This window comes from Rhamphochromis longiceps, linkage group LG3 (genome assembly GCF_057381845.1).
Source record: "Rhamphochromis longiceps isolate RC_006_pf linkage group LG3, R_longiceps_female_GT1.1, whole genome shotgun sequence".
Classification (NCBI taxonomy): domain Eukaryota; kingdom Metazoa; phylum Chordata; class Actinopteri; order Cichliformes; family Cichlidae; genus Rhamphochromis; species Rhamphochromis longiceps.
In genome coordinates, this window is record NC_140559.1 from 2,851,847 (window position 1) to 2,875,986 (window position 24,140).

General features: G+C 44.0%; 1 protein-coding gene across 20 annotated transcripts in view; it reads right to left on the reverse strand.

Moving 5' to 3' along the window:
• The window catches only part of ank2b (ankyrin 2b, neuronal), a 156,696-nt gene that overhangs the window by 65,555 nt on the left and 67,001 nt on the right, over positions 1 to 24,140 (reverse strand). Inside the window, exon 1 of one of the 20 annotated variants that reach the window (XM_085401243.1) lies at positions 19,350 to 19,665. The exons of 18 other annotated variants lie outside the window; for them this stretch is intronic. In XM_085401243.1, the coding sequence (XP_085257369.1) occupies positions 19,350 to 19,478 (129 nt within the window). In that variant the 5' untranslated portion in view covers positions 19,479 to 19,665. Of the gene's footprint in view, positions 1 to 2,596; positions 2,929 to 19,349; positions 19,666 to 24,140 lie in introns of those variants that run through there. One more of the 20 variants, XM_085401242.1, reaches the window with a different exon arrangement.

A 24,140-nucleotide genomic window follows, 5' to 3' on the forward strand; every position in this document is an offset into this window, starting at 1 on the left:
AAATATTCATTAGTATATACGACCCAGAGATTCTCTCTACCACAGGGAAATTAAAGCAACTTACTATCTATCACTAATAAAATGATATATCACTGTAAAATATATTGTTAACACTTAAATCTGTGTTGCTGTAATATCGCAGATTTCTTTCCCAGTTTAATTTTCTGAATAAAAGCACAGTAAAGAGAAGCTTAGATACGCGTCTTCATGTTCGCACAGTGAAGCCTGATAGCATCCTCATGTCGGGCTGCCGACACACATCATGCCCTAATCATCTCTGCCGCTGGCTGGTTGCTATGGCGACATGAAGACCAACAGGACCTTCAGACGAGCGAGGCTTTGAATGAGAAACGCTGGAGAAAGGTGGGAACTGCAGCAGCCGTCGGACACAAGCTGCAGCTGCATGAAGCTGCTGTCTGTGACAACATCACCGACACCGTGTCTGTTCTCACTGACGCTCGTGTCTTCATGACATCATGAGGCTGTTCGTGCTCGTGCACCAGCACCTGCAGAGTGCCAGGAGCTCAACAATGCAAACTGTCCCCGACACGAATACTGTGAGCTGCTCGTGCTAAGGCTGGGAGCATCCATACCCCTTCCAGTTACCATGGAGACAAGCATAGTGACGTGGTAACCATAGTGACGAGGCTGTTTCAGATGAAGCCAAAAACACTTGCTTCCTTTTGAACGATTTCTAAATGTTGAACATTACACGACGCTCGCTAACTCATCCTGTTCTCTTAGAAACGTTATTTGTGGTGATTCCTTCAAACTGTGGCTGCACAGCTCGTTTTCCAAGCCCTGCTGATTCACTTTGGACCCTAAAACTAACTAAAAGGCAACTGAAAACTAGACGTTTTTACTACTCTTTAAAAATCCAATAACGAGTTTGGCCTTCATGTGTGAGAACTGATTATGTTAACACTAAAGTTAGGCAGTGAAAAATAAAACAGTTATAAAGAGGTGGAGTCATCTCCTACTAAGCAGCTATTTAACCTAAACTGACCCAACTAACCTCCAGATTATGATTTCATTAGTGAGCACATTTAGCCTGGATTAAAAACAAGGCTTATAAATAAACACAAACATTAGCTTGACATTGAATGAAGGAACAAATTCTATTTCTAGCTGGATGGAACAACAGTATCTGTGTTTATTAGCAACGGCACCTCACCCTGGTGCCGCTCTGTTTGTGCCGCTGACACAACAACACCTGGTGGTGGTCGAGTTGGCACGAACGGACCGGCATTACATCCTGACACAGTCATCAGTCTGATGTTTCATCACTATCATGATTAATGGTGGCTGAACTGAACACGACTGTTTCCAGCCAATCAAATCTTTGCCTACACGTGTTAACATCCGGATCACCAATGCAGGACCTGGAGCATAAACCGCTCTCTGTTAAAGCAGCAGGAGGACGTGGTAGGACCTTTCAAGCACTGGACTGCAACATGGCAGAGTAAGAGGAGGCCAAAGTTCACAGGTCGAGACACCGAGCTGTCCACGTCTAAAAACAGGACGTGTGTCACAGACACAGGAAAACACATTTATGAGACAAACCGAAAGTAGAGAGCAGCGTCGAAGCCAAACAAACCAAAACAAGGCCCTCAAAGATGCTAAAAGCCTGCAGAGTGGAGGTGTTGACTGGATAGATTCATTATGATTTCCATGGTGGAAAGAGTGTCCATCTCCTTCAGGTGTGGACGAACAGCTGAGTGGTGTTCAGTTGAGTTGGCGCCTGCAGCTGTTTGAGAAACTGACCAGAATTTGCCAAATAAATATAAAAATGACCAAAATGGTTCCACGCGAGCATAAAGTTGCTGCTGTAGTTCTGTCAGACAAATATTCCTTTGCTCTGCGACAAACCTGAGGAAAACCGAACCCTCGACCCACACTGAGCAGGACCAGTGGGAATGTTCCACTTGTGCTCCTGGAGGAAAGGGTCAGTGTAAGGTCATACCGGAGTGATGACCTGAATCATAACATGAAACCTGATGCTGAGAACAGCAGGAGGATCGACAGGGGTGAAAATATTAGGAACCGTGTGTTTATAGCAACTCAGCTGATCTCAGTCTGAGGGTTTAGCTTTCAAACAAAGAGCTCCGAGGACTTGTGTAGTCACCTACTCACAGCTGAGCCTTTGATGATTCGATCCAAACTTCCACTGTCAGCAAACACATTAGGAACCAGAGCGCATCCATGTTTCCACCTCTGTGTTAGAGCGCTGCAAAGCCCTTTGAGACGCACTTACTGCACGAGTCACTCAATGAAGACACAAACAAACTGTTTCACTGACACAGCAAACGTTCACGCACTAAAAGTGACCCCAGACTGAAGAAGTGATATTTTCTGGTCTTGTGTTCCCAACAGCTGCTGAAGTGATTACATTGCGTTTCAAATGAGATACATGAGCCCACATGCTGCTGTGCCGGGACACTTTATGAACACAAATGTCACACCGGCCTTTGAAGAGAGCGCAGAGCCTATGGAGCACACAACCATGTCCACACCAACAGAGACACATATCTGTCCATATCTGTTTACATCCAACTCAAAGGCAAACACAGAGTCTGCTTTGAATGTGAGCTCTTACCAGGATCAGAGGACGCTGCACAGGAAAGTGCTCCATGCAGTAGAAGTCCAGGTCCAGCTGAGCCGGGCTCCCAGCCGTCCTCAGGCCCTTGTCTGAGCCGCACACCTTACACACGGCTGTGTTGCCCATGGTTCAACTTATATAAGTGTCTTTCATCAGAATGTAAAGGACTCTAAGTGAGTTAATCACTTTGATAATCCCCTCCCCGCCCCTCCTCCCCCTCCCCTAAAAGCTTACAGGCTACCATACAGCAGGGACGAGGTCCTGTCCTGGTTGCACCACTTGACTGGACGCCTGTAAGTGCAGGCAGCAGAGAGCTACTGTTTCCTCATTAAAGCATCCAACTCAATGAGCATTGACTAACAACCCCTCGTACTCCACCCCCTCCAACCCAGCTATTTTTACACCCACCAGCCCAGCTATGCATGACGAGGGAGGAGAGGGTGGTGGTGATTGGGTGGCATGCTAAACAAGGCAGGACCACCGCAGACACAGCAAGCATTGTGAGGCAAACATGGGCCTAATTTCTGTTAATATATACATTTGTTTTCCTCTAAAAGTGATGAAAACGTCTGCAGCTTCCACTTGACTGTGTTTGGAAAGAGCCTAAAACAACAACAACATGTTAACGTGGCGTCACGAGAGCGTCCGAGCTTCGGTGTGCTCCACGAGAGCTACAGGTGTTTATCAGGTGTTCATATTAACTGCTCCTGTGAGCCAGTGTCACTCCTGCTGTCATACACAGATTCTTCTTTGGACATTGTGAGGCATCAAAGAAGCTCCACCCACTATTCTCTATCACTACATAACAGCGCACAATCAGTTTCAAGGCCATAGTTAGACTGGTTGTGTTGCAGCACAGCCTGATGTGACCTTCTCCTACATACCACCATCATAGTGCAAATGAAACTTTTCCGGTGCATGCTGGGTGGACATGCGCTACAGTGCTGTCCTGGATCAAAAACTGTTGAGGGCAGCACACTGACCGTTTGTCACTGCTCAGATCGTCGGCCCAGAACACTGTAGTCAGATTAAACCCACACAAACAGAAGCTAAAGCTCACACGAGGGATTTTTACACTCGTCCCTCCCTCTCGGCGACTTTTCTGTGGCACCGTGGTCTCCAACCTTTACTTCAATCACTGTTTAATGGAAGCAGACGCAGTATTGTCCTAATACAGGTCTATGTCAGCCTGTAGCCCAGAGCAGGGACGTATTGATCCTGATGGACTGAATGCAAATTAAAAGCCACACAGACCTTTTCATGGCAGCACAATTAACGGTGTGCTGTCTAACAGAAGCTTCAGACGTGGCCGTGTTGTGTTCTCCGTGTGCACATGTGTGTCCTTGTGTGGGACATCAGGGAGGTAAATGTCTCATTCTCTTTGCACTCCTCTAGGTCACGACTCACACAATAATCTCACTGTTAAACAGATCAGCTAAACCATTTGGTGGAATATGTTAGCGTAGGGAGAAAGACCTCTCATTGTGGAGAGCCAGTGCAAGCCCATGAGAAGGAGCTCTGGGGTTTTCTATGAATGAACGATTAGAAAGTGACTAGAAAGAAATCATTTAAATGAATGGTGAGGAACACGGTCAGTGAAGTGGATCCTTCAAAAAGTGAAAACCAGTCCAATCTGAGCAATTTGGAGCATATCCAGGAAATCCAGTACTATGAGGGACAAACATATTTTCCTGCTGCTTCACACTCGTCACCAAGTATTTCGATGAGCGGCCTTTGAAGAGTTAAGTTCATAAAAAACTGACGAAGCTATATATTATTAGCTACACCTGGGCAATGGAAGAACTGTGATATTTATCAGCACAAGGCCTTTAATTACCGGAGTAACAAAGAGTAAGTCAGAAACCATCTGTGGACCCGAGCACACTCGTGGAAGTGGAAAATGAATCCTGGCCTTATTGAAACATCTGCAGTTAGATCCAAAACACTTCTCAGTTTCACTTCTCCTACTTGTAACTTACTTAATGAGGGTATTTTTTGTTTTACTGTCATTCATTTGTTTAGGAGGACAAAAAATGACTACGTGGGTAAATATGTTACAAAGAAACAAAGCCAGAGTTACAGCTACCTGTTCAAGCACACTTAAACAGGCCACGCAGGAAAGTCACTACTTTTCTTTATCACTAAGGACTGCAGAATCCCCCACCCCCAGTCTCACACACACTCATACCCCATTAGTGGGCTGGTAATCCAATGGGCAGGGCAGGCACAAACATTTTTAATCTGCCATCCGCCATATGGCTCACTATCTGTGGGAGGGAGGGGGACAGGGAGTAAAGCCACTTGTACTACTTTATGTTACTGCAGTGGGGAAAGATGTAATCTAGATGCTTCTGTGTGTACGTGAAACACAGCAAGTAGCTGAAGGAACACTTGGTCTGCACAAAGTGTAGCCAGTAAAAATCCCCACACACCCCTCTTTAATCCATCCATACATCCAACCATCCATTCAACCATCCAACCATCCATCCATCCATCCATACATCCAACCATCCAACCATCCATCCATCCATTCAACCATCCAACCATCCATTCAACCATCCATCCATCCATTCAACCATTCATCCATTCAACCATCCATCCATCCATCCATCCATCCATACATCCATCCATTCAACCATCCAACCATCCATTCAACCATCCATCCATCCAACCATTCAACCATCCATTCAACCATCCATCCATCCAACCATTCATCCATTCAACCATCCATCCATCCATCCATCCATACATCCATCCAACCATCCATTCAACCATCCATCCATCCAACCATTCAACCATCCAAACATCCATTCAACCATTCATCCATCCATACAACCATTCATCCATCCATACATCCATCCATCCATACATCCATTCATCCATCCATCCAACCATTCATCCATCCATACATCCATCCAACCATCCATTCATTCATCCATCCATCCATCCATCCAACCATTCATCCATCCACCCAACCATACATCCAACCATCCATTCATCCATCCACCCAACTATTCATCCAACCATCCATCCATCCATCCATCCATCCAACCATCCATTCATTCATTCATTCATTCATTCATTCATCCATCCATCCATCCATCCATCCATCCATTCATCCAACCATCTATTCATCCATCCACCCAACTATTCATCCAACCATCCATCCATACATCCAACCATCCATCCATTCAACCATCCATCCATCCATACATCCATCCATTCATCCATTCAACCATCCGTCCATCCATCCATCCATCCAACCATCCATCCAACCATCCATCTATCCATCCATTCACCCATCCATCCATCCATACACCCAACCATCCAACCATCCATACATCCATCCAACCAGGGAGAGATGCAACGTCCGGGCAAGAGGTGGATTTACAACCAGGGCTGCCTCTATGATAACAGTGGAAACCACCAAACTGGTCTCAGGTAGAACCAGCATCAGGTATCATCAGTCCGTTGACAAATGAAAACCAACACAAGAGACCCAGCAGCTTAATGTTAGCTCATAAATGAACTGCCGTGCAAAAGCCCATACAGTCTAACAGACGAACGTGATGCAGTATAGGGTGCAGACAGGTACTGAAGCACAGATCTGGGATTAAATATTGAACATATTCAGCTTGTTTCCATCAGTGATAAACAGATCTCAGTTAGAGGTGTGGACGACATTGTGTGTCCATAAAAACAAGCTACACAACTGCTTTCGAAATAAACTATGAACTATAGACACAGGAGGGTTGTGTTGCTATGGAAACAAAGATGTAGATAAGGTTTATGCTTAGATTTTGCTTCAAAATGAGAAACCTGCAGAAAGTCTTCTGCAGTGTCAGACCTTAGTAACACTGACAGATATGGATGTCTCCTTTACCAAAGACGAGTCTGACAGGCTGGACCGACATCTGAATGAAACACAGGTGTCACAGCCGATGGAAGCCAGCTTGGTTTACCTACTAATTCCCATCATCTATCAAAATAATGCTGATGGGAAATGTGTTTACCTCCAGATGGTTTGTAGTGTGTGACAAATGTGAGATTTATTTCAGTTGAAGAAGTGGGCCACTGCTGATTCAAATATAAAGTGAGTTCCTGTGAGAGGACACCGTTGAATGACTTTTGACAGTGTGGATGATACTGGTTTCCTTGGCAACTGCAAGTACAAAGCAAAGCGAGGACCAAATTTCCTCCAGCGTAAGCAGCCTTTTAGAGTTAATAGGAAAGTCAGTATAAACTGACATGCAGTGACAACATGAACAAAACAAACAAGTGTTGTTTTATGATACGCTGGAAGAAAACACCAGTGACCCTGAACCTAAAGTAGATCGAGGCCTTGGTCCTGGAGGTGCTGCTGTCACTGTCTGGTCACAACGCGGTGGTTTTATGGCCAGATGTTGTAGTATTAAGCACTGGGCATATTCCTGCAACATCTGTAAAGCCCGTCTGTCCAATCAGGAGTCAGTGTTGGGGAATTCCCGCTGGGTAACAAGAGGACTCAAAAAAGCAGCTCAGACTGTTAATGTTACTGTACGTGCCATATGTCACATTTAGCCAGTAAGAAGTATACACGCTCTTGTATTATTACTATTTTCATATAACACTGTACTCTGACTTCTGTCTTATATCTTACGTTCTGCTACAACCTTTTAATATTACCTTTGCACAAGTACGTCTCCTAATATTTCAAATATAAATATTTCAAAGATGTGTAAAAAATCGACAACTACAGCACCTCAAACTAAACACAGATGTCGTCACAGCTGTCGTCTAATGGATGCCCACTTTCTCACATACAAACACACAGGATTCAAACGTCTCGCCCTGGTTCCTGTGGATCACCTCTGGCGCTCCCAGCCTGTTAAACATCCCCTCCATGTGTTTACAATGGTCTTGGTGTCTACTGGTCTGGCAGGCTGTACATCTCTGGGTGCAATACTGTATATCTGTGAGGACATAGTGGTTTCTTCTCTCTGTGCGACCTGAACCTCAACCCACCCAGTATCTGAGTGGTGCCTCTACTCTTTGCATCCACAGCAACCAGCCCCTGATTGGATGGTTGCTTTTCCAAATGTGCCACAGCGTGTGTCAGGCTGCGATCCGTCTCCTTCCCGACTCTCCTTCCTCTCAGCAGCTCAGCTGAACATGATCCACATGCACGCTGCAGTGTAAGAGTACCTCTGCTTTAAGTAAGTGGCAGTTCTGACACAATAACATTAGAGTTCACTTGTAGTCCAGTCCAGTACAATGTATGTTCACAATGCAAAAGAGAATAGAAACACATTATGTATGATGATAAAGTGCTGCACAATCAGAAAGCAGAGACACCCACACTCACACTAATATATATCCACTTGTATTTGTCAGTGCTGCCGCCTGGCCTGGATCCAGACGGGGGGAGGATTACCTCAGTGGGTTTTGACCCTAGCTCTGTTTACTTAAATATGTGTGAGTACAATTTCATTTCAGCCAGGCATCTCAAAAAAAGCAAAACAGAGAGGAAAATGTTATCGGAGGGAAGGTGAGCTTGCCTAAAATAACAGGCCAAACGCCCACAGCGCTGTTTAACAGATGAGAAGGAAATGTGTTTGGTGAGGGAAAGAATCTGATGGAGATGCAAAGACAACACCCAGCCTCCAGCTAGTAACACTAATATAACATCTATTGGCACCTCATTGCTTTGTCTGGGGTCCACGTCCTCTAGTTTTTACTTCTTAGTCCTGACAGTGAATTCAAATTATCGCTCAGCTCAGCCGTGACAGAAAAACTCCCACTGCACTGCAGAAAAAGGTGCTAATGTTGAACACAGAGTAATGTTCAGCTAGCATCCAAAACAAACAGACCTAATGGAGACTGAAAACTTTCAAGAAAAATTTATTAAGCTCACTCTTCAAAATCAGCAAAAATGCAGACCTGGAGATATATTTGAAAATATTAATATAAGCCAAACATGGTAAGGCATATGATGGTGATAGTAAAGTTCATGCTACTGCAGCAGTTTGTGTCTCCGTTGGTTGGCTCACTCAGTCTCGCAGCTGTCTGGTAGATTTCTCAGATGATTAACATTAATACGATAAATCTTATGAGTACAAAAGGGGACCAGTTTGCACCAAGACAAGTGGTTCAGCAGTAAAGAAAACATGGTTATTTCTTACGTCTGTAAAGTACTCTGAGTTCTACAAATCAGCTTTCTCATCATCTGGCTCGACAGAGCATCAGAGGGCTGACTTCTACGTCTCCTCCCCGATGTTAAACACAGACTCTCAAAATACAATGAAACAGCACAAACTTCATGGTAAATGTGCAAACAACCATCCCCTGATCACTGCCACACTTCACATCTATAATGATTGTATATCATACAAACACATTTGTGCTTCTAACCCACTTCCTCCTGTGGTGGTCTGTGGTGGACTGTGGTCTGTGGTGGTTTGTGGTGGTCTGTGGTGGTCTGTGGACTGTGGTGGTCTGTGGTGGTCTGTGGTTGTGGTCTGTGGTGGTGGGTACAGCCAAAGATGATGTAAACATCACTGAGCAGATTCTGAGAAGTGCGACTGCATCATTAAGGACTTCCTGTTGACTCCCGTGAGACGATATGGTGGCAGACAGCTTCGGTCTCAGGGCTGAGCTTCTTTGGGGGATCTTTCCTCCTTGCATAACTAAAGCAAACTAACATCTGCTGTACTCTGGCAAGCTTCCGACTTTGGACCACATCACTGTGACAACACAGCCTGATGTCAGGTTGACCCTTTCATGATTATTTGCCCAGGTCAGGACAATCAGATTTACTCATGAGTACAAACTGCTTTTAATGTGTCCTGTGTCTATTTCTACTGTGTTACTAACCACTGTGTGTCACTGCACGTCCAGAGGAGACCCTGCCACTGATTCCTACAGTGGATTCTCCTGGTTACCATGGTGACAGGATTGGCATCTTTCATGAGCACCCCATAATACCACAGCAACCAGATTATAATGCTCTAATCTAGGATATTAGTAGTCCCAGTTCAGCATCAAACAGCAGTGCTTACTCAACATCCATGTACACTGGGTCAGTACTGGAGCGTCTATACTGGAGCGAGTGGTAATAAAGCTGCATTTTCTTGTTCTGTTTACCAAAGCACCAAAACACCAAACATTTTACTATATCGATTACAGACACTTGACTGGGACAACCAATCAAATGTAACCTTTACTAAAGAGATCAGCTGGGAAAAGAATAATATCAAACCAACTGATTATTAAAAGACCGGCTGTGAAGATGATTACAGTAAAATATCAGAAATGCAGCAGCATACAGTCAGCATGAACACAGAGTGATGCATATAGATGTAGAGCTGGCTGGAGGGGGGACAGATTAACATCAAACAGCTCTCCCTAAACCCCATCAGTTGGGCAGCTGTGGATTGAGATTAAACATAGGAATAGGAGAGTGGCTTCAAACAATGCAACTCTCTGATGGAGGTGAGAGAGTCGGAGGAACATCCAAACCAGTACAGCCAGACTGTGCTGTGGATTTACTGCAAATGAGAAGTATATGAAAAGCAATGAAGTCTCTCTAACGTTGTTTTATTTGGGATGTCATCTGGGCTGTAATCAGGAACATTATGTGTTTTATCATTATGTGTTTAACTGCATAATAATCGGTTAATTTGGTCATGTTTAACATTCAGGAAGATTAACTAAGTTTACAGACTCATGAAAGACATTTGAAGCATCTATTCAAAGCCTGCCAGCACGCTGCTGAGTGCCAAATCAATTTCCAAGAGAGCCATTGAGACGGAGCCGAGTAGACACCTACACATCACAAATGTTGGGAAAGTCTATTTATACTCCCCGGCTTAAAGGAAAAAACACTGATTTTTAAATCACCAACCATCAAAATGAGTACTCCTAAAAACCCTCTATTAGTCAGGATCTGATCTCTAAGAATGATTTGGTTTGTTGATCAACACAAATAGTTCTTTTGTCCGTTTGACTCCATGACATCCTTGCACCACTGTGTACTATTGTAGGGTCTCCGTTATTGTAGGGTCTCAGTTATTGTAGGGTCTCCGTTATTGTAGGGTCTCAGTTATTGTAGGGTCTCCGTTATTGTAGGGTCTCAGTTTTTGTAGGGTCTCAGTTATTGTAGGGTCTCCGTTATTGCAGGGCCTCCGTTATTGCAGGGTCTCTGTTATTGTAGGGTCTCAGTTATTGCAGGGTCTCAGTTATTGTAGGGTCTCTGTTATTGCAGGGCCTCCGTTATTGTAGGGTCTCAGTTATTGTACGGTCTCCGTTATTGTAGGGTCTCCGTTATTGCAGGGCCTCCGTTATTGTAGGGTCTCAGTTATTGTACGGTCTCCGTTATTGCAGGGTCTCCGTTATTGCAGGGCCTCCGTTATTGTAGGGTCTCAGTTATTGTAGGGTCTCCGTTACTGTAGAGTCTCCGTTATTGTAGGGTCTCAGTTATTGTAGGGTCTCCGTTATTGTAGGGTCTCCGTTATTGCAGGGTCTCCGTTATTGCAGGGTCTCAGTTATTGTAAGGTCTCCGTTATTGCAGGGCCTCCTTTATTGTAGGGTGTCAGTTATTGTAGGGTCTCCGTTATTGTAGGGTCTCTGTTATTGTAGGGTCTCCGTTATTGTAGGGTCTCAGTTATTGTAGGGTCTCTGTTATTGCAGGGCCTCCGTTATTGTAGGGTCTCAGTTATTGTACGGTCTCCGTTATTGTAGGGTCTCCGTTATTGCAGGGCCTCCGTTATTGTAGGGTCTCAGTTATTGTACGGTCTCCGTTATTGTAGGGTCTCTGTTATTGTAGGGTCTCCGTTATTGTAGGGTCTCCGTTATTGCAGGGCCTCCGTTATTGTAGGGTCTCCGTTATTGCAGGGCCTCCGTTATTGTAGGGTCTCCGTTATTGCAGGGCCTCCGTTATTGTAGGGTCTCCGTTATTGCAGGGCCTCCGTTATTGCAGGGCCTCCGTTATTGCAGGGTCTCTGTTATTGTAGGGTCTCCGTTATTGTAGGGTCTCCGTTATTGCAGGGCCTCCGTTATTGTAGGGTCTCTGTTATTGTAGGGTCTCAGTTATTGTAGGGTCTCCGTTACTGTAGAGTCTCCGTTATTGTAGGGTCTCCGTTATTGTAGGGTCTCCGTTATTGTAGGGTCTCTGTTATTGCAGGGCCTCCGTTATTGTAGGGTCTCCGTTATTGTAGGGTGTCAGTTATTGTAGGGTCTCCGTTATTGTAGGGTCTCTGTTATTGTAGGGTCTCCGTTATTGTAGGGTCTCAGTTATTGTAAGGTCTCCGTTATTGCAGGGCCTCCTTTATTGTAGGGTGTCAGTTATTGTAGGGTCTCCGTTATTGTAGGGTCTCTGTTATTGTAGGGTCTCCGTTATTGTAGGGTCTCAGTTATTGTAAGGTCTCCGTTATTGTAGGGTCTCAGTTATTGTAGGGTCTCCGTTATTGCAGGGCCTCCTTTATTGTAGGGTTTCAGTTAATGTAGGGTCTCCGTTATTGCAGGGTCTCCGTTATTGTAGGGTCTCAGTTATTGTAGGGTCTCCGTTACTGTAGAGTCTCCGTTATTGTAGGGTCTCCATTATTGTAGGGTCTCCGTTATTGTAGGGTCTCAGTTATTGTAAGGTCTCCGTTATTGCAGGGCCTCCTTTATTGTAGGGTGTCAGTTATTGTAGGGTCTCCGTTATTGTAGGGTCTCTGTTATTGTAGGGTCTCCGTTATTGTAGGGTCTCAGTTATTGTAAGGTCTCCGTTATTGTAGGGTCTCAGTTATTGTAGGGTCTCCGTTATTGCAGGGCCTCCTTTATTGTAGGGTTTCAGTTAATGTAGGGTCTCCGTTATTGCAGGGTCTCCGTTATTGTAGGGTCTCCGTTAATGTAGGGTCTCCGTTATTGTAGGGTCTCCGTTATTGTAGGGTCTCCGTTAATGTAGGGTCTCCGTTATTGTAGGGTCTCAGTTATTGTAGGGTCTCAGTTATTGCAGGGTCTCCGTTACTGCAGGGTCTCCGTTATTGTAGGGTCTCCGTTATTGTAGGGTCTCCGTTATTGCAGGTACTCCGTTATTGTAGGGTCTCAGTTATTGTAGGGTCTCAGTTATTGTAGGGTCTCCGTTATTGTAGGGTCTCAGTTATTGTAGGATCTCAGTTATTGCAGGGTCTCCGTTACTGCAGGGTCTCAGTTATTGTAGGGTCTCTGTTATTGTAGGGTCTCAGTTATTGTAGGGTCTCAGTTATTGTAGGGTCTCAGTTATTGTAGGATCTCAGTTATTGCAGGGTCTCCGTTACTGCAGGGTCTCAGTTATTGTAGGGTCTCTGTTATTGCAGGGTCTCCGTTATTGCAGGGACTCCGTTATTGCAGGGTCTCAGTTATTGCAGGGTCTCCGTTACTGCAGGGTCTCAGTTATTGTAGGGTGTCAGTTATTGTAGGGTCTCTGTTATTGTAGGGTCTCCGTTATTGCAGGGTCTCAGTTATTGTAGGGTCTCCGTTATTGCAGGGTCTCCGTTATTGTAGGGTCTCTGTTATTGCAGGGCCTCCGTTATTGTAGGGTCTCAGTTATTGTAGGGTCTCCGTTATTGCAGGGTCTCCGTTTTTGTAGGGTCTCCGTTATTGCAGGTACTCCGTTATTGTAGGGTCTCCGTTATTGCAGGGTCTCAGTTATTGCAGGGTCTCCGTTATTGTAGGGTCTCAGTTATTGCAGGGTCTCAGTTATTGCAGGGTCTCCGTTATTGCAGGTACTCCGTTATTGTAGGGTCTCAGTTATTGTAGGGTCTCCGTTATTGCAGTGTCTCCGTTTTTGTAGGGTCTCAGTTATTGCAGGGTCTCCGTTATTGTAGGGTCCCTGTTATTGCAGGGTCTCCATTATTGTAGGGTCTCAGTTATTGCAGGTACTCCGTTATTGTAGGGTCTCAGTTATTGCAGGGTCTCAGTTATTGCAGGGTCTCCGTTACTGCAGGGTCTCCGTTATTGTAGGGTCTCCATTATTGCAGTGTCTCCGTTTTTGTAGGGTCTCCGTTATTGCAGGTACTCCGTTATTGTAGGGTCTCAGTTATTGTAGGGTCTCAGTTATTGTAGGGTCTCCGTTATTGCAGGGTCTCCGTTATTGCAGGGACTCCGTTATTGCAGGGTCTCCGTTATTGCAGGGACTCCGTTATTGCAGGTACTCCGTTATTGTAGGGTCTCAGTTATTGCAGGGTCTCAGTTATTGTAGGGTCTCCGTTATTGTAGGGTCTCCGTTATTGTAGGGTCTTTGCCTTACAATATAAACTGTTGTTGTGATTTGGCACTATATAAATAACATTGAACTGAACGCTCTAGACTGACGCTGCTGTATGAGCCAAAGCTTATCTGTCCATTTGATCCATATGTGTTAACAGTACATGTCTATGGGTTAAGTGGAGTCAAGGGTGCTTGAAAAAGCATCAGTCATTTATCAAACTTAGTTGGAGATTATATTTATTTCAAGTGTTTTAAGACATATATACGTGTATATTTGAGTGCGGGCTATTAGGAATTGTTAAACCAATGAAAACAAGCACAGTTCACTGCATGAAATAGCCCTGCCAGTGAACATTTCACATGAATGCTCCTGACAGTTAGTGCTGCCCACATACTAAGGAAAAACCTAGAAAAGTGCATTGAGACAGAGCAGCTACTTGGACAATCACAGGTGTTCTTATGAGTCAGACATCTATAAAGTCCAGGTTATACATGCAGTACAAAGCTCAAGCTCACCGGCCAGTGTTTGTCTCTCTAAAACATCCCTGATAATAAATCCTCTCTGTGTATCACGCTTATATTTATGTCTGATTTATCAACCATATTTCAAACCTCATGACATGAAAGCTCTAAATGACGTTCCAGCTGAATTGCTTTTACTTAACAACTAATACCTTGAAAACGCTAAGACTGAAATGCTCAAAACCAAATGGCCATAAAAATAACCATGACGAGAAGGGCGAATGGATTACTGCTGCAAACAGGGCCCTACTGTGGATTACACCATCAATATCCTGCAATGTTTTAGAGACAGAGGCAGAAAGACCGAGGGGGAAGATTTAGGGGGGACTTATGTCATTGTTCAAATTCATTTCAGTTAGTCTCTGGCAGGAGATTCTTAATAACTCGGCTGGACAAGTCGATCAAGTCATGAAGTTATAAATGTGAGAGCCAAACAAGTTTGTTGATGAGGTTTCAATCACAGAGCTGCACTGTAGTCAACACTCTGTTGGTCGTTAAGCTAAGCTGCACAGCTTTGGATGAAAGATGGCTGCACAGTCTATTCATTGCTTCTAGTCTGAATGACTAGAACACTGTTCAAAACTCAGTGAGGTATAATGATGTTGACCTCTCACTGTCATAAATATTCATTAGAAGTCATTGCAGACGTCTAACGATGCTGAAGTTCAAGATTCACGAAATTCAACAATAACCTAGGCTGGCTACAAATGAGGACGTTTAGGTCTGTAAAGAATAATGTCTCATTTAAAGGACATCAAGTGTTGGCCAAAGTGCTGAACAGAGGGACAATATAATCAAATAAAAGAATTAAAATAGATAAGATGAAAAACATTATAAAAACATTGTAAGACATCCATATATATGGAAAAGAGGAGGCATAAGTCTCGGCCTGCCGGGTGGTTTTTCAGGACTTGAAAACATTATTATTTGCAATCTAAAATTAGTGGATTACTGTGAATATATATGGAAGAAGTTGTGCTCCACCATACCTCCAATTCTTGGATGAGGACTTTTTGCTGTTTACTGCTAAATGTTTGCTGGATAATTGAAATCCACTTAACACACAAATACACATACATGTCACAGCTGGCGTGTTTGTGGTGCAAAGCTAAGCGCAGACACAGAATTTAGGTGAAACCAAAAGCGAACAGGGGTGAAAACTAAAACTAACACCTAAACTGGGAAAACTGACAAACAAGACATGGACATGAACGTGACCTGAACACAATCATGAGATATCTGAAATCTGACGTGACACAGAGGAAGAAAGAGGACTTAAATACACAGAAGGGAATGAGCAAAGTGAAAACACCTGGGAAACACAGCTGACACAAATTAACATGACGCTAGAGGGGAAATGAAACTAAACAAAGACTCAAAGACCTTACAAAATAAGGAGGAAACATGGAGAGACGTAGACATGACAATACGAGTTTGACGATGGAACATGTAGACATGACAGACTGGGAGGCATTTATTATGCATATTAATGACAGCTCTGCAACATCTGCTATATCTCGCTGACCTCCAGTGCACCACATGAAACAATCACAAACACGCTGTGAGGCCGCCAAGTTCATCTTGACCCGCGGGACAGTCTTTACTATTGACAGAAAGATGTTTGAAGTGTGTGTAAGCAGCATGCTGTGGATATAAAGTCGCTTTTACTGCACTTTGCACATAGCTTTGTTATGTAACTAGGATGCTAGCACAAATGGTAAATGCAAACAGGCTGTTTCTATGCACAAATACAACGATGTATTCAGGGGAAAAATATCTTTTTTTTTTCTTTCTTTTTTTTGAGTTGTCTTTGCTTTTTACTGTTTCAAAGTCCACTGTGAAGTGCACTTTTTTTCGGGACTTCGTGTGACCCGCTGGTAATTTTTTAAAAACTTTGCAAGAAAGAAAACTGCGACAAAGGCAAAGAGAACAGCGCTTTAACCGTCCCGTATGGACAGGGGACGGTTAAGGGGAAAAATATCTAATTTTGTGAGCTCGTTGTGCTTCTGAGAGCCACTGACCACCGTTAACTGTTAAAGCCAATTTTACAGCAGCATGCACGTGGCTGTGATGTAAATGTCCTTCGGCGTCTGCTGAACAATCCACCAAACTGAATCTACTAATCACTTTTAGGTGTGTGTCCGTGTGTGTGCTGGGAATGAAAGACAGGGCCTGTCAGTAATCCCATGTGATAATCTCCCTTGAACTTGGGTCAATAATGACAGCAGTGAAGGGTGGAGGGGATAGAAACACTAAACAACACGGCTCTAGCTTTGGAAGTTGTTATTTTGATGCCAAGTGATAACCTGCTCCAGAAGCATTAGCCGTCACTCGGAGGAATATGAGTGCAGCGTCTTTTCTTTGGTAAGTAGGGATGGGTACCGGTATAAACGGTAGTAACCAGACCGAAAAGCAGCGCACATTTCTGTGCTTTGTTTCGGTGCTTTTTTTTCCCTGAGATATCATACACTTTGGATTCTAGCCAATCATTTTACGTTTCGAGGATAGTAGGCGGGTCCAGGTACGTACGTTCTTTTAGAGCAGAGCTACAGATTAAAAATGCCCAAGGCGAAGCGGTGAAAAGTCTGGCTGTACTCCACAGCAAAATATGCAAACTCAGCAGCAACAAGTGCTTTAAGCTGATACTGTGATGCTGTCAAAGGAGGTAACTCCTTGAATCCGATGAAACACCTGGCGACGCATAGCGTTTTTTTTTAAAGCCGAAAAATGCGCCGTATTTGATAGCTTGCTGCGAGACCTCACACCGAGCACATCTACTGCGGTGTGGTGCCTGTTGTCGGACCCGGAGTTAGCAACATCCCCAAGAACCCGAAGAGGAGAGTCCTGGCCCCTAGCCCTGCCAGTGTAGCAGAAATGATGAGGATGATGATGCAGCAGCAGCAGTTCTTCTCTGCATGAGTAGCTTAATGTTGTTCGTGTGTAATTTACGTTGAGTAGGCTAACCACGTTATTACATTAATGCATGTAAGGTGAACTAGCAAACATCATCATAGCTACATGCGGCTGTCTTCTTGTTTGATGGCAGATGCTCCCTTCACCCTGGCCAAAAAGGCTAAAATGACCAAAGAAAAAGTGGGAAACAGCTGAACATGAGAGGTTTAGGACAAAGTTTGTGTTTTTTCCATTGTTTAAGCACTGCTTCCAGCCAAGAGTGATACCATATATGTCCCATAGCTGCAGAAAAGGCTAACATTGTTATCTTTTTACAAAAAAACAGCTAAACATGAGAGGATTTTGGACAAAGTTTGTGTTTTTTCCATTGTTTAAGCACTGCTTCCAGCCAAGAGTGATACCATATATGCCCCATAGCTGCAGAAAAGGCTAACATTGTTATCTCTTTACAAAAAAACAGATGAACATGAGAGGTTTTGGACAAAGTTTGTGTTTTTTCCATTGTTTAAGCACTGCTTCCTGACAAGAGTGATACCATATATGCCCCATAGCTGCAGAAAAGGTTAACATTGTTAACTTTTTACAAAAAACAGTTAAACATGAGAGGTTTTTGGACCAGTTTTGTGTTCTCCATTCTTTAAGCACCGGTTTGAGCACCGTTTAAGCACCGGCAGCGTTTCAAAAGCACCGGTTTGGCACCGGTATCAGATAAAACCTAAACGATACCCATCCCTAGTGGTAAGTCATTGAAATTGTATTCACATAACTATGCAAACGTCCCTTATATTTACTATATGAATCAACCTAAAATCAACATGTGCAGTCAAACTGACCTGTGTCCCATCCATCTCCTGTGTACACAGGCTAGGGTTGCTGGTGGGCTGACACTGGGTATGAGGCAGGGTGCATTTGGACCCAGTAGCATTCTGCTGTGAGTGCTAGCCACTGCACTCCAGCAGTAATAATCACAATCGGTTGTTGTTAAATGTAATAAAGATGATCAACAACCAGATAATCAAATACAACGATTATCTACTTTCTTTTTTACCTGCTCGACCGTGTGAGAGGTGGAACTAAACCGTTGCTTTCTGGGCTCAGGCATCTACTTAGTGCAGTGTGTTAAATGTATCATTGCCAGATGTCAGTAACTTTGAGACTTATTAGAAGTGACGCAGCAGTAGTAACAAAAACCCACATGGTTACTTTGTGTCCGTTCAGTGTTCTTATGTCCTCCACTGCTTCCATGTTACACAACGGTAGCATCGAGCGATCCAAACTGACACCTATCTCTTAATCAATATTCAGTACAGACATGTTTGCAGCAGCCTTTCAAGCTACAACACATCAGTGGTTCATTGTGTTTCAAACATTAAATATCACAGGTTACCATTACGAAGGATTTCACTATTAAGACTCTTTGTTTGCACCAGTGCACAGCGGTCCACTGTGTGCTTGCATGTCGTGTCCTGCTTTGTTAAAAGGTACACCTATTGGAATAACACCAACGTAGGAGCATTTTGTCTCTGCCTGAGAGACTGCAGACAGCATCCCTGAGCAAACACACTGCACAGGAATGCAGCCGACACTGCGTAGGTACATCTACACACAGCAGGGCTATTTATGTGTGTGTGTAACCACACAAGGAGGGGAGGTATAAGGACGCATCAGTGCTGACTGCGTACAATCAGTGGTCACATTACTGACGGCAGATTATCAGCGGAGTCAAGGATGGATTGAGGAGGATCCCTCAGCTGGGTTTAAGCCGAGGCGAGTGACAGCAGCGAGGATCAATTTTCCTCTGAAAGCTGGCTTGTGCTTCGTGTGATTTATGTGTGAGGGTGCAGCACGGGCTCCATGTGTCGTAAAGAAAATGCATCTTTTTAAGAAACACGTGTCCTTGATGGCAGCACTAAAGACAAGTTGATGATGATGATGAAGGTGAAAATGACAGTTTCAATGGGGAACTTCTGCAGTTCGTGTAAAGATACAGTCTTCTTCAGGGCAACAAGCTGAGATGACACCAGACGATGACAATGAAGCAGAGGGGATGGAGTTAACTGGTTACCGACTGGTCACGCGAGAGCGATAAATGGGTCTAGCCTGGTACCTTGCGCTTGCGTTCAGCCCGTTCCCGGGAGCGCCTTCTCTTCTCTCTGGCTTTCTCCAGAGCCTTCAGATCCGGAGGTTGGTCCATTTCAGACCTGGCCTTCTTAATGTGAGCAGCAGCGTGAGCCATGACTGTCCTCTCACTGTTTGCACACGCAGAAATCTACAGCTCTTAGATCACTCAGTGGTCCTCTCAGAACGCTAGCCTCATTAACAGAAGAGCCCGACGAAACACCCCCCTCTCCAGGTGACAAAAACGGGAAGAATCCTCCACTGTCTCTCTGCAAACACTGTGAGTGGCACTAGCAAGCCTGCCTCCCTGCTGCCTGGATAACTGCATCTGAGCCCAGGATGGAGAGAGAGGAGGGGCTGCCTGGCACACGCCACCAAGAGGTAAGCTGGAAGACCAATAGAGAAGCCGGGAAGAGGCTGCCCCTCCCTCCACCACTCGGGCTGCAGAGGGAGCAGCAGATTCTCTCATTATACGACCCCCCCTCCCAGTAAACCAGAAGGGGAGGTAAACGCAGGGGGAGGAGCTGGTAACAAGAAATGGGAGGAGATACAGAACACGGAAGTCAGTGTGTGTCCTTTGGAGAAAGAGCAAGGGAGGTACCATTTCAGCAGAGGGGGGGACCTGCCCCTGTCAGCAAATGGTATAGTCTGCTTGAGCAAACACACAGAAAAACAAATGATAAAAATGCAATGCATCCTTTTATACATGTGATGCAATGCAGAGTATTAGCACCACTGACTCATGTGAGGCAGTAATAATAATAATTAATGTTGCAGTACGCACACTTTTCATGTTTAAACGTAAATAATCCTCATTAACACGAAGCATCGCCTCCGTTTCCACCGCGACCTCACCCTTTTTGCTTTTTAACACAATGGCGCCCCCTCATGTTCTGTCCTAACACTGCAGTGAAAAGTGACAGTATGATACTCCACAGACAGTCAAACGTATATTAAAGTTAGAATTAGAGACGACGTGAAACACACGATCTCCTGCCCCCTGTGAAAAGAGTGGCTCCTAACCTGCTCAGCATGTTACTCACAATAATTGTATTAGCAGTGGGCATCCAGCAGTGTGGAGATTCATAGCAGCAGGAAACCTGGAGTAAATCTGCCTGGTTACTAATCTTCTCCAAATCTCCCCCAACAGAGCGGAGGATAATCTGGTGAGGGTCTCATACTGGAGCTGCCTCTCCATGCTGAGAATCCTCATCGTCAAATACACAAAAACACACATTCCTCGATGGACTGTGGGAGCTCGTCAGACTCTGACCCCGACAGAGCTGTGACCTCTGACCTCTGTGAGTGTCAGGAGGCGGCAGGTCGGTGACTGCTTCAGAGAAGCCCAGGCTTTGAAGCTGTGCCACAGCCATGTGTGATTATGAACACCAACATGTGCATCTTACGGTGGTTCAGTTGGAGCTTGTTATCTACTGTGTGTTCACATGTGTGCATTTGTGCATTTGTTGCTGCCTTGCTCAGAGGCTCTGGGGCTTTAATTCATCACCGCTGCTAAAACAGAGGAATGACTTTTGAAATCTCATCTTTAAACACGCCTGTATTCACTGAGAGTAGTTTGGTAACAAAGTTATAGTATTAGTTGTTTTGTAAACAGCACTTTGTGGTAATGAAATGTGTATATGAATAAAGAAATGTGCTGCTGCTCAGACCGAGCTGTGCTGTGTGAGCAGTAAATGCTCCAGCTGAAGCTAAAAGACTCTGATAAATCAGACTGAGCAGGTCCAGTTACAGCTCTGAGTTCAACAGCAGTCACTTCATGAAATATTCATTTTCATTGGTTTCCATGTTATTAATTTCATTCCTTTATATACTGTTGCCATTATTGACATATTTGAAGAAGCTAATGTTCTTAGTTTGAACGTCACATTTTCGTGGCGTTGCCTTCACGTGGGCAATAATTATTATTAACAACTACGCCGTTCTGGAACGAGATATGCTGACCTGTTGGCATCATACAGGCAGAAAGAACAGACAAAAGAAGAACGTGAAAAACACCAAAATTGGAAGAACAGCGTCCTAATTTTCTACACATTAAAGTGCACGTTCTTGTGCTTGAATAGAAAGACATCTGATTTTCACACAGATGATTTCAGTCTGATCTGTAGATAGGGCTGCTCAATTAATCGAATTTTAATCTCGATTACGATCTGGGCTTTCAACGATCATTAAAAATGACTGAGCCGATTATTAGCCCCTCCCTCGTGCTTCACTCTCGCGCTGCTCCGTGTGGCAAATCGAGCGCACCTCTCTGCATTTTGAACACGTGTCACAACAATTAAGAGCAGCGGCCTCCAACCTTTTTTGCGCCACGGACCAGTTTATGCCGGACAATATTTTCACGGACCGGCCATTAAGGTGTCGCGGATAAATACAACAAAATAAAACCAGTACCGGTACCGAAAAAAAGAAGATTTATTCATAACACACGTGAAAAGTCCCAGGAAAACCGAGTAAACGATAAAAACAATAACAAAATAACATGGAAAACCGATAAAAACCCTGAAAAACAGACATTTCACACCTGAGCCTCAACTCTCGCGGCCCGGTACCAAACGACTCACCGACCGGGACCGGTCCGAGGCCCGGGGGTTGGGGACCGCTGATTAAGAGGACCCGAGGGAAGCTTGGGAAGCTAAACAGAAGTTATTTGGAGAGGACAGTGACTGCTGTTGGTTGAAAAGAGGTAAAAAAACTTCAGTGGTTTGGAAACATTATGGGTTCAGTCAGACGTGGATCAAGTAGACACAGTGTGTAAACTTTGTTACGGTGTCATAGCTGCACCACAGAGCAACACTGCAAAGTTCACTAAACATAGATGTTTACATTTGTCATTAATTTCTTATATTGCAAACATTTGCACTGTTATCAGTATTTGCACTATTTTATATTATTTTTTAAAGTCATTATTCAATACATTGTTATTGTTAACCCTTTAAAGCCGGTCAGAGCAGCACGCTCTGTTTTGCGTAACTATTTTTAAATCCCTGTAGAACCTGAACCGTGTAAGCTAGCGCAATAATCTGTTTTGCGTATGGAACTTACGTCTTGTGCCATCAGCTTGTCCTCGGTCACGGTTTCCTTCCACGTACAGTTTTGCAAAACCTGCATAAAAAGCGCTTGCAGGAACAAAAACATAATATTCCAGAAACACGCTTTGCCGATCTGATCAGCTGTTCGTAACACTTCCCACAGTGAAACAGACGTCAGCGCGAACTGTCGCATGTCCGCCATTTCCTGCCCGAAACAGGAAGTGACGTCATTTTTGCGGAAAATGTCGTTTTTTCACTTGTAGGCCTTAAAAGCCTGTACTGGTGTTTTTATAAGTCATGTTTGACTTTTTTGAATAGTTTCTGTGATGCTTAGAACTCGAATTGCACTGCTGGAAATAGTTTATTTTGATGCACATGCTGTTTTCTTTGCAAATTTGCATCATAGGATTGTTTTTCGGTTTTTCTGCAGTATATAAAAATTGCTGTATCTCCAAAATAAAACTATGAAGACACTCAAAATAAATTTCCTGTTGTTGTAAACTATTTTTTTTTGCAACTTTTTTGTATTTAAAGTTTTGAGGGATAAAACTCTTAAATTTCTCCAGGTAGAAATATATGTAAAAAATATGTAAAAAACCCAAAAACGATTTTAAATTTTTTTTGTAGTTTATTGCACTTTTTTGCAATTAATGTAATTACTATGCACTTAATGCATACATATTATTAAAATTAGGGCTATAACAGTTGTATCGATGTATAGCAACTTGAAATGCTCCTACAAATGGCTCCACAGCATGTAAACATATACTATAAGCTCTGGCGGACTTGGTTCTATGGTCGGTCTTAAAGGGTTAAATAAATATCGTCAAATAATCGAGATCTCAATTTCAGTGAAAATAATCGTGATTATCATTTGTGCCATAATCGAGCAGCCCTATCTGTAGACACAAACTCATTAACGGTCCCGCCCCTGGCCAGTCACAAGTTCAGGGTGTTGTTTGCAATTTACAAAGTAGAGCACAGAGCTGAACTGAGACGCTCCCGTGTGCATGAAAGGTGACCTATGAGTGCAGTAAATGAAGTGTAACGTGGAGGATTTTAGCTCCATCATTTTCCTCGTGTGGCTGACAACCACGTTGGAGTCACGTGAGTCAGAGGAAATACGTTAACTTATCATTTTTCACATCAGAAACACTCAGAAAACCAGATTATTCCAAACAACAGTGGAAAAGAGGAGGACACAGGAGTGAAGAGGCCGGATTAGGGTTAGGGGTCCAGTCCACACCCACCAGGCCTTCATCCAGGACAGAGCTGACTCCAGCATGCTGTCATTTCTTCATATCTAAGTTTGACTTAGATTGAGGAAAAGAGAGATTACATTTAGGTTGAAACAACCTTTTCTCAAGTCCAAGCTTCCTCAGCTAGCACACAGCACAGAGCTGTCTCACTGAAAGCTTTCAAGAAGAAATCCAGTGTTCATCATCTTTAGATATCACCTCAGTGTCGTCTGTGTCAGTGCTTAATGGAGGCTGCTTAGGAACAATCTCACCACCGAGTACCTTCAAGCCTTCGTTTACAACAAGATTTATTTCAAACTGAGCCTCGGTTTCACAATAGCAATGCAGCGGCTGCTTTCCATCAGTTATTGCCTAGCAACAAGGGTGTGGGGCATCGTCATGGTGACAGTGAAGAAGGGGAAGGTAGGCTCACCATGGGGGGATCTGGGATAAGCACATCCCTTGAGTTTCATTAACAGACTCTCCTGAGCT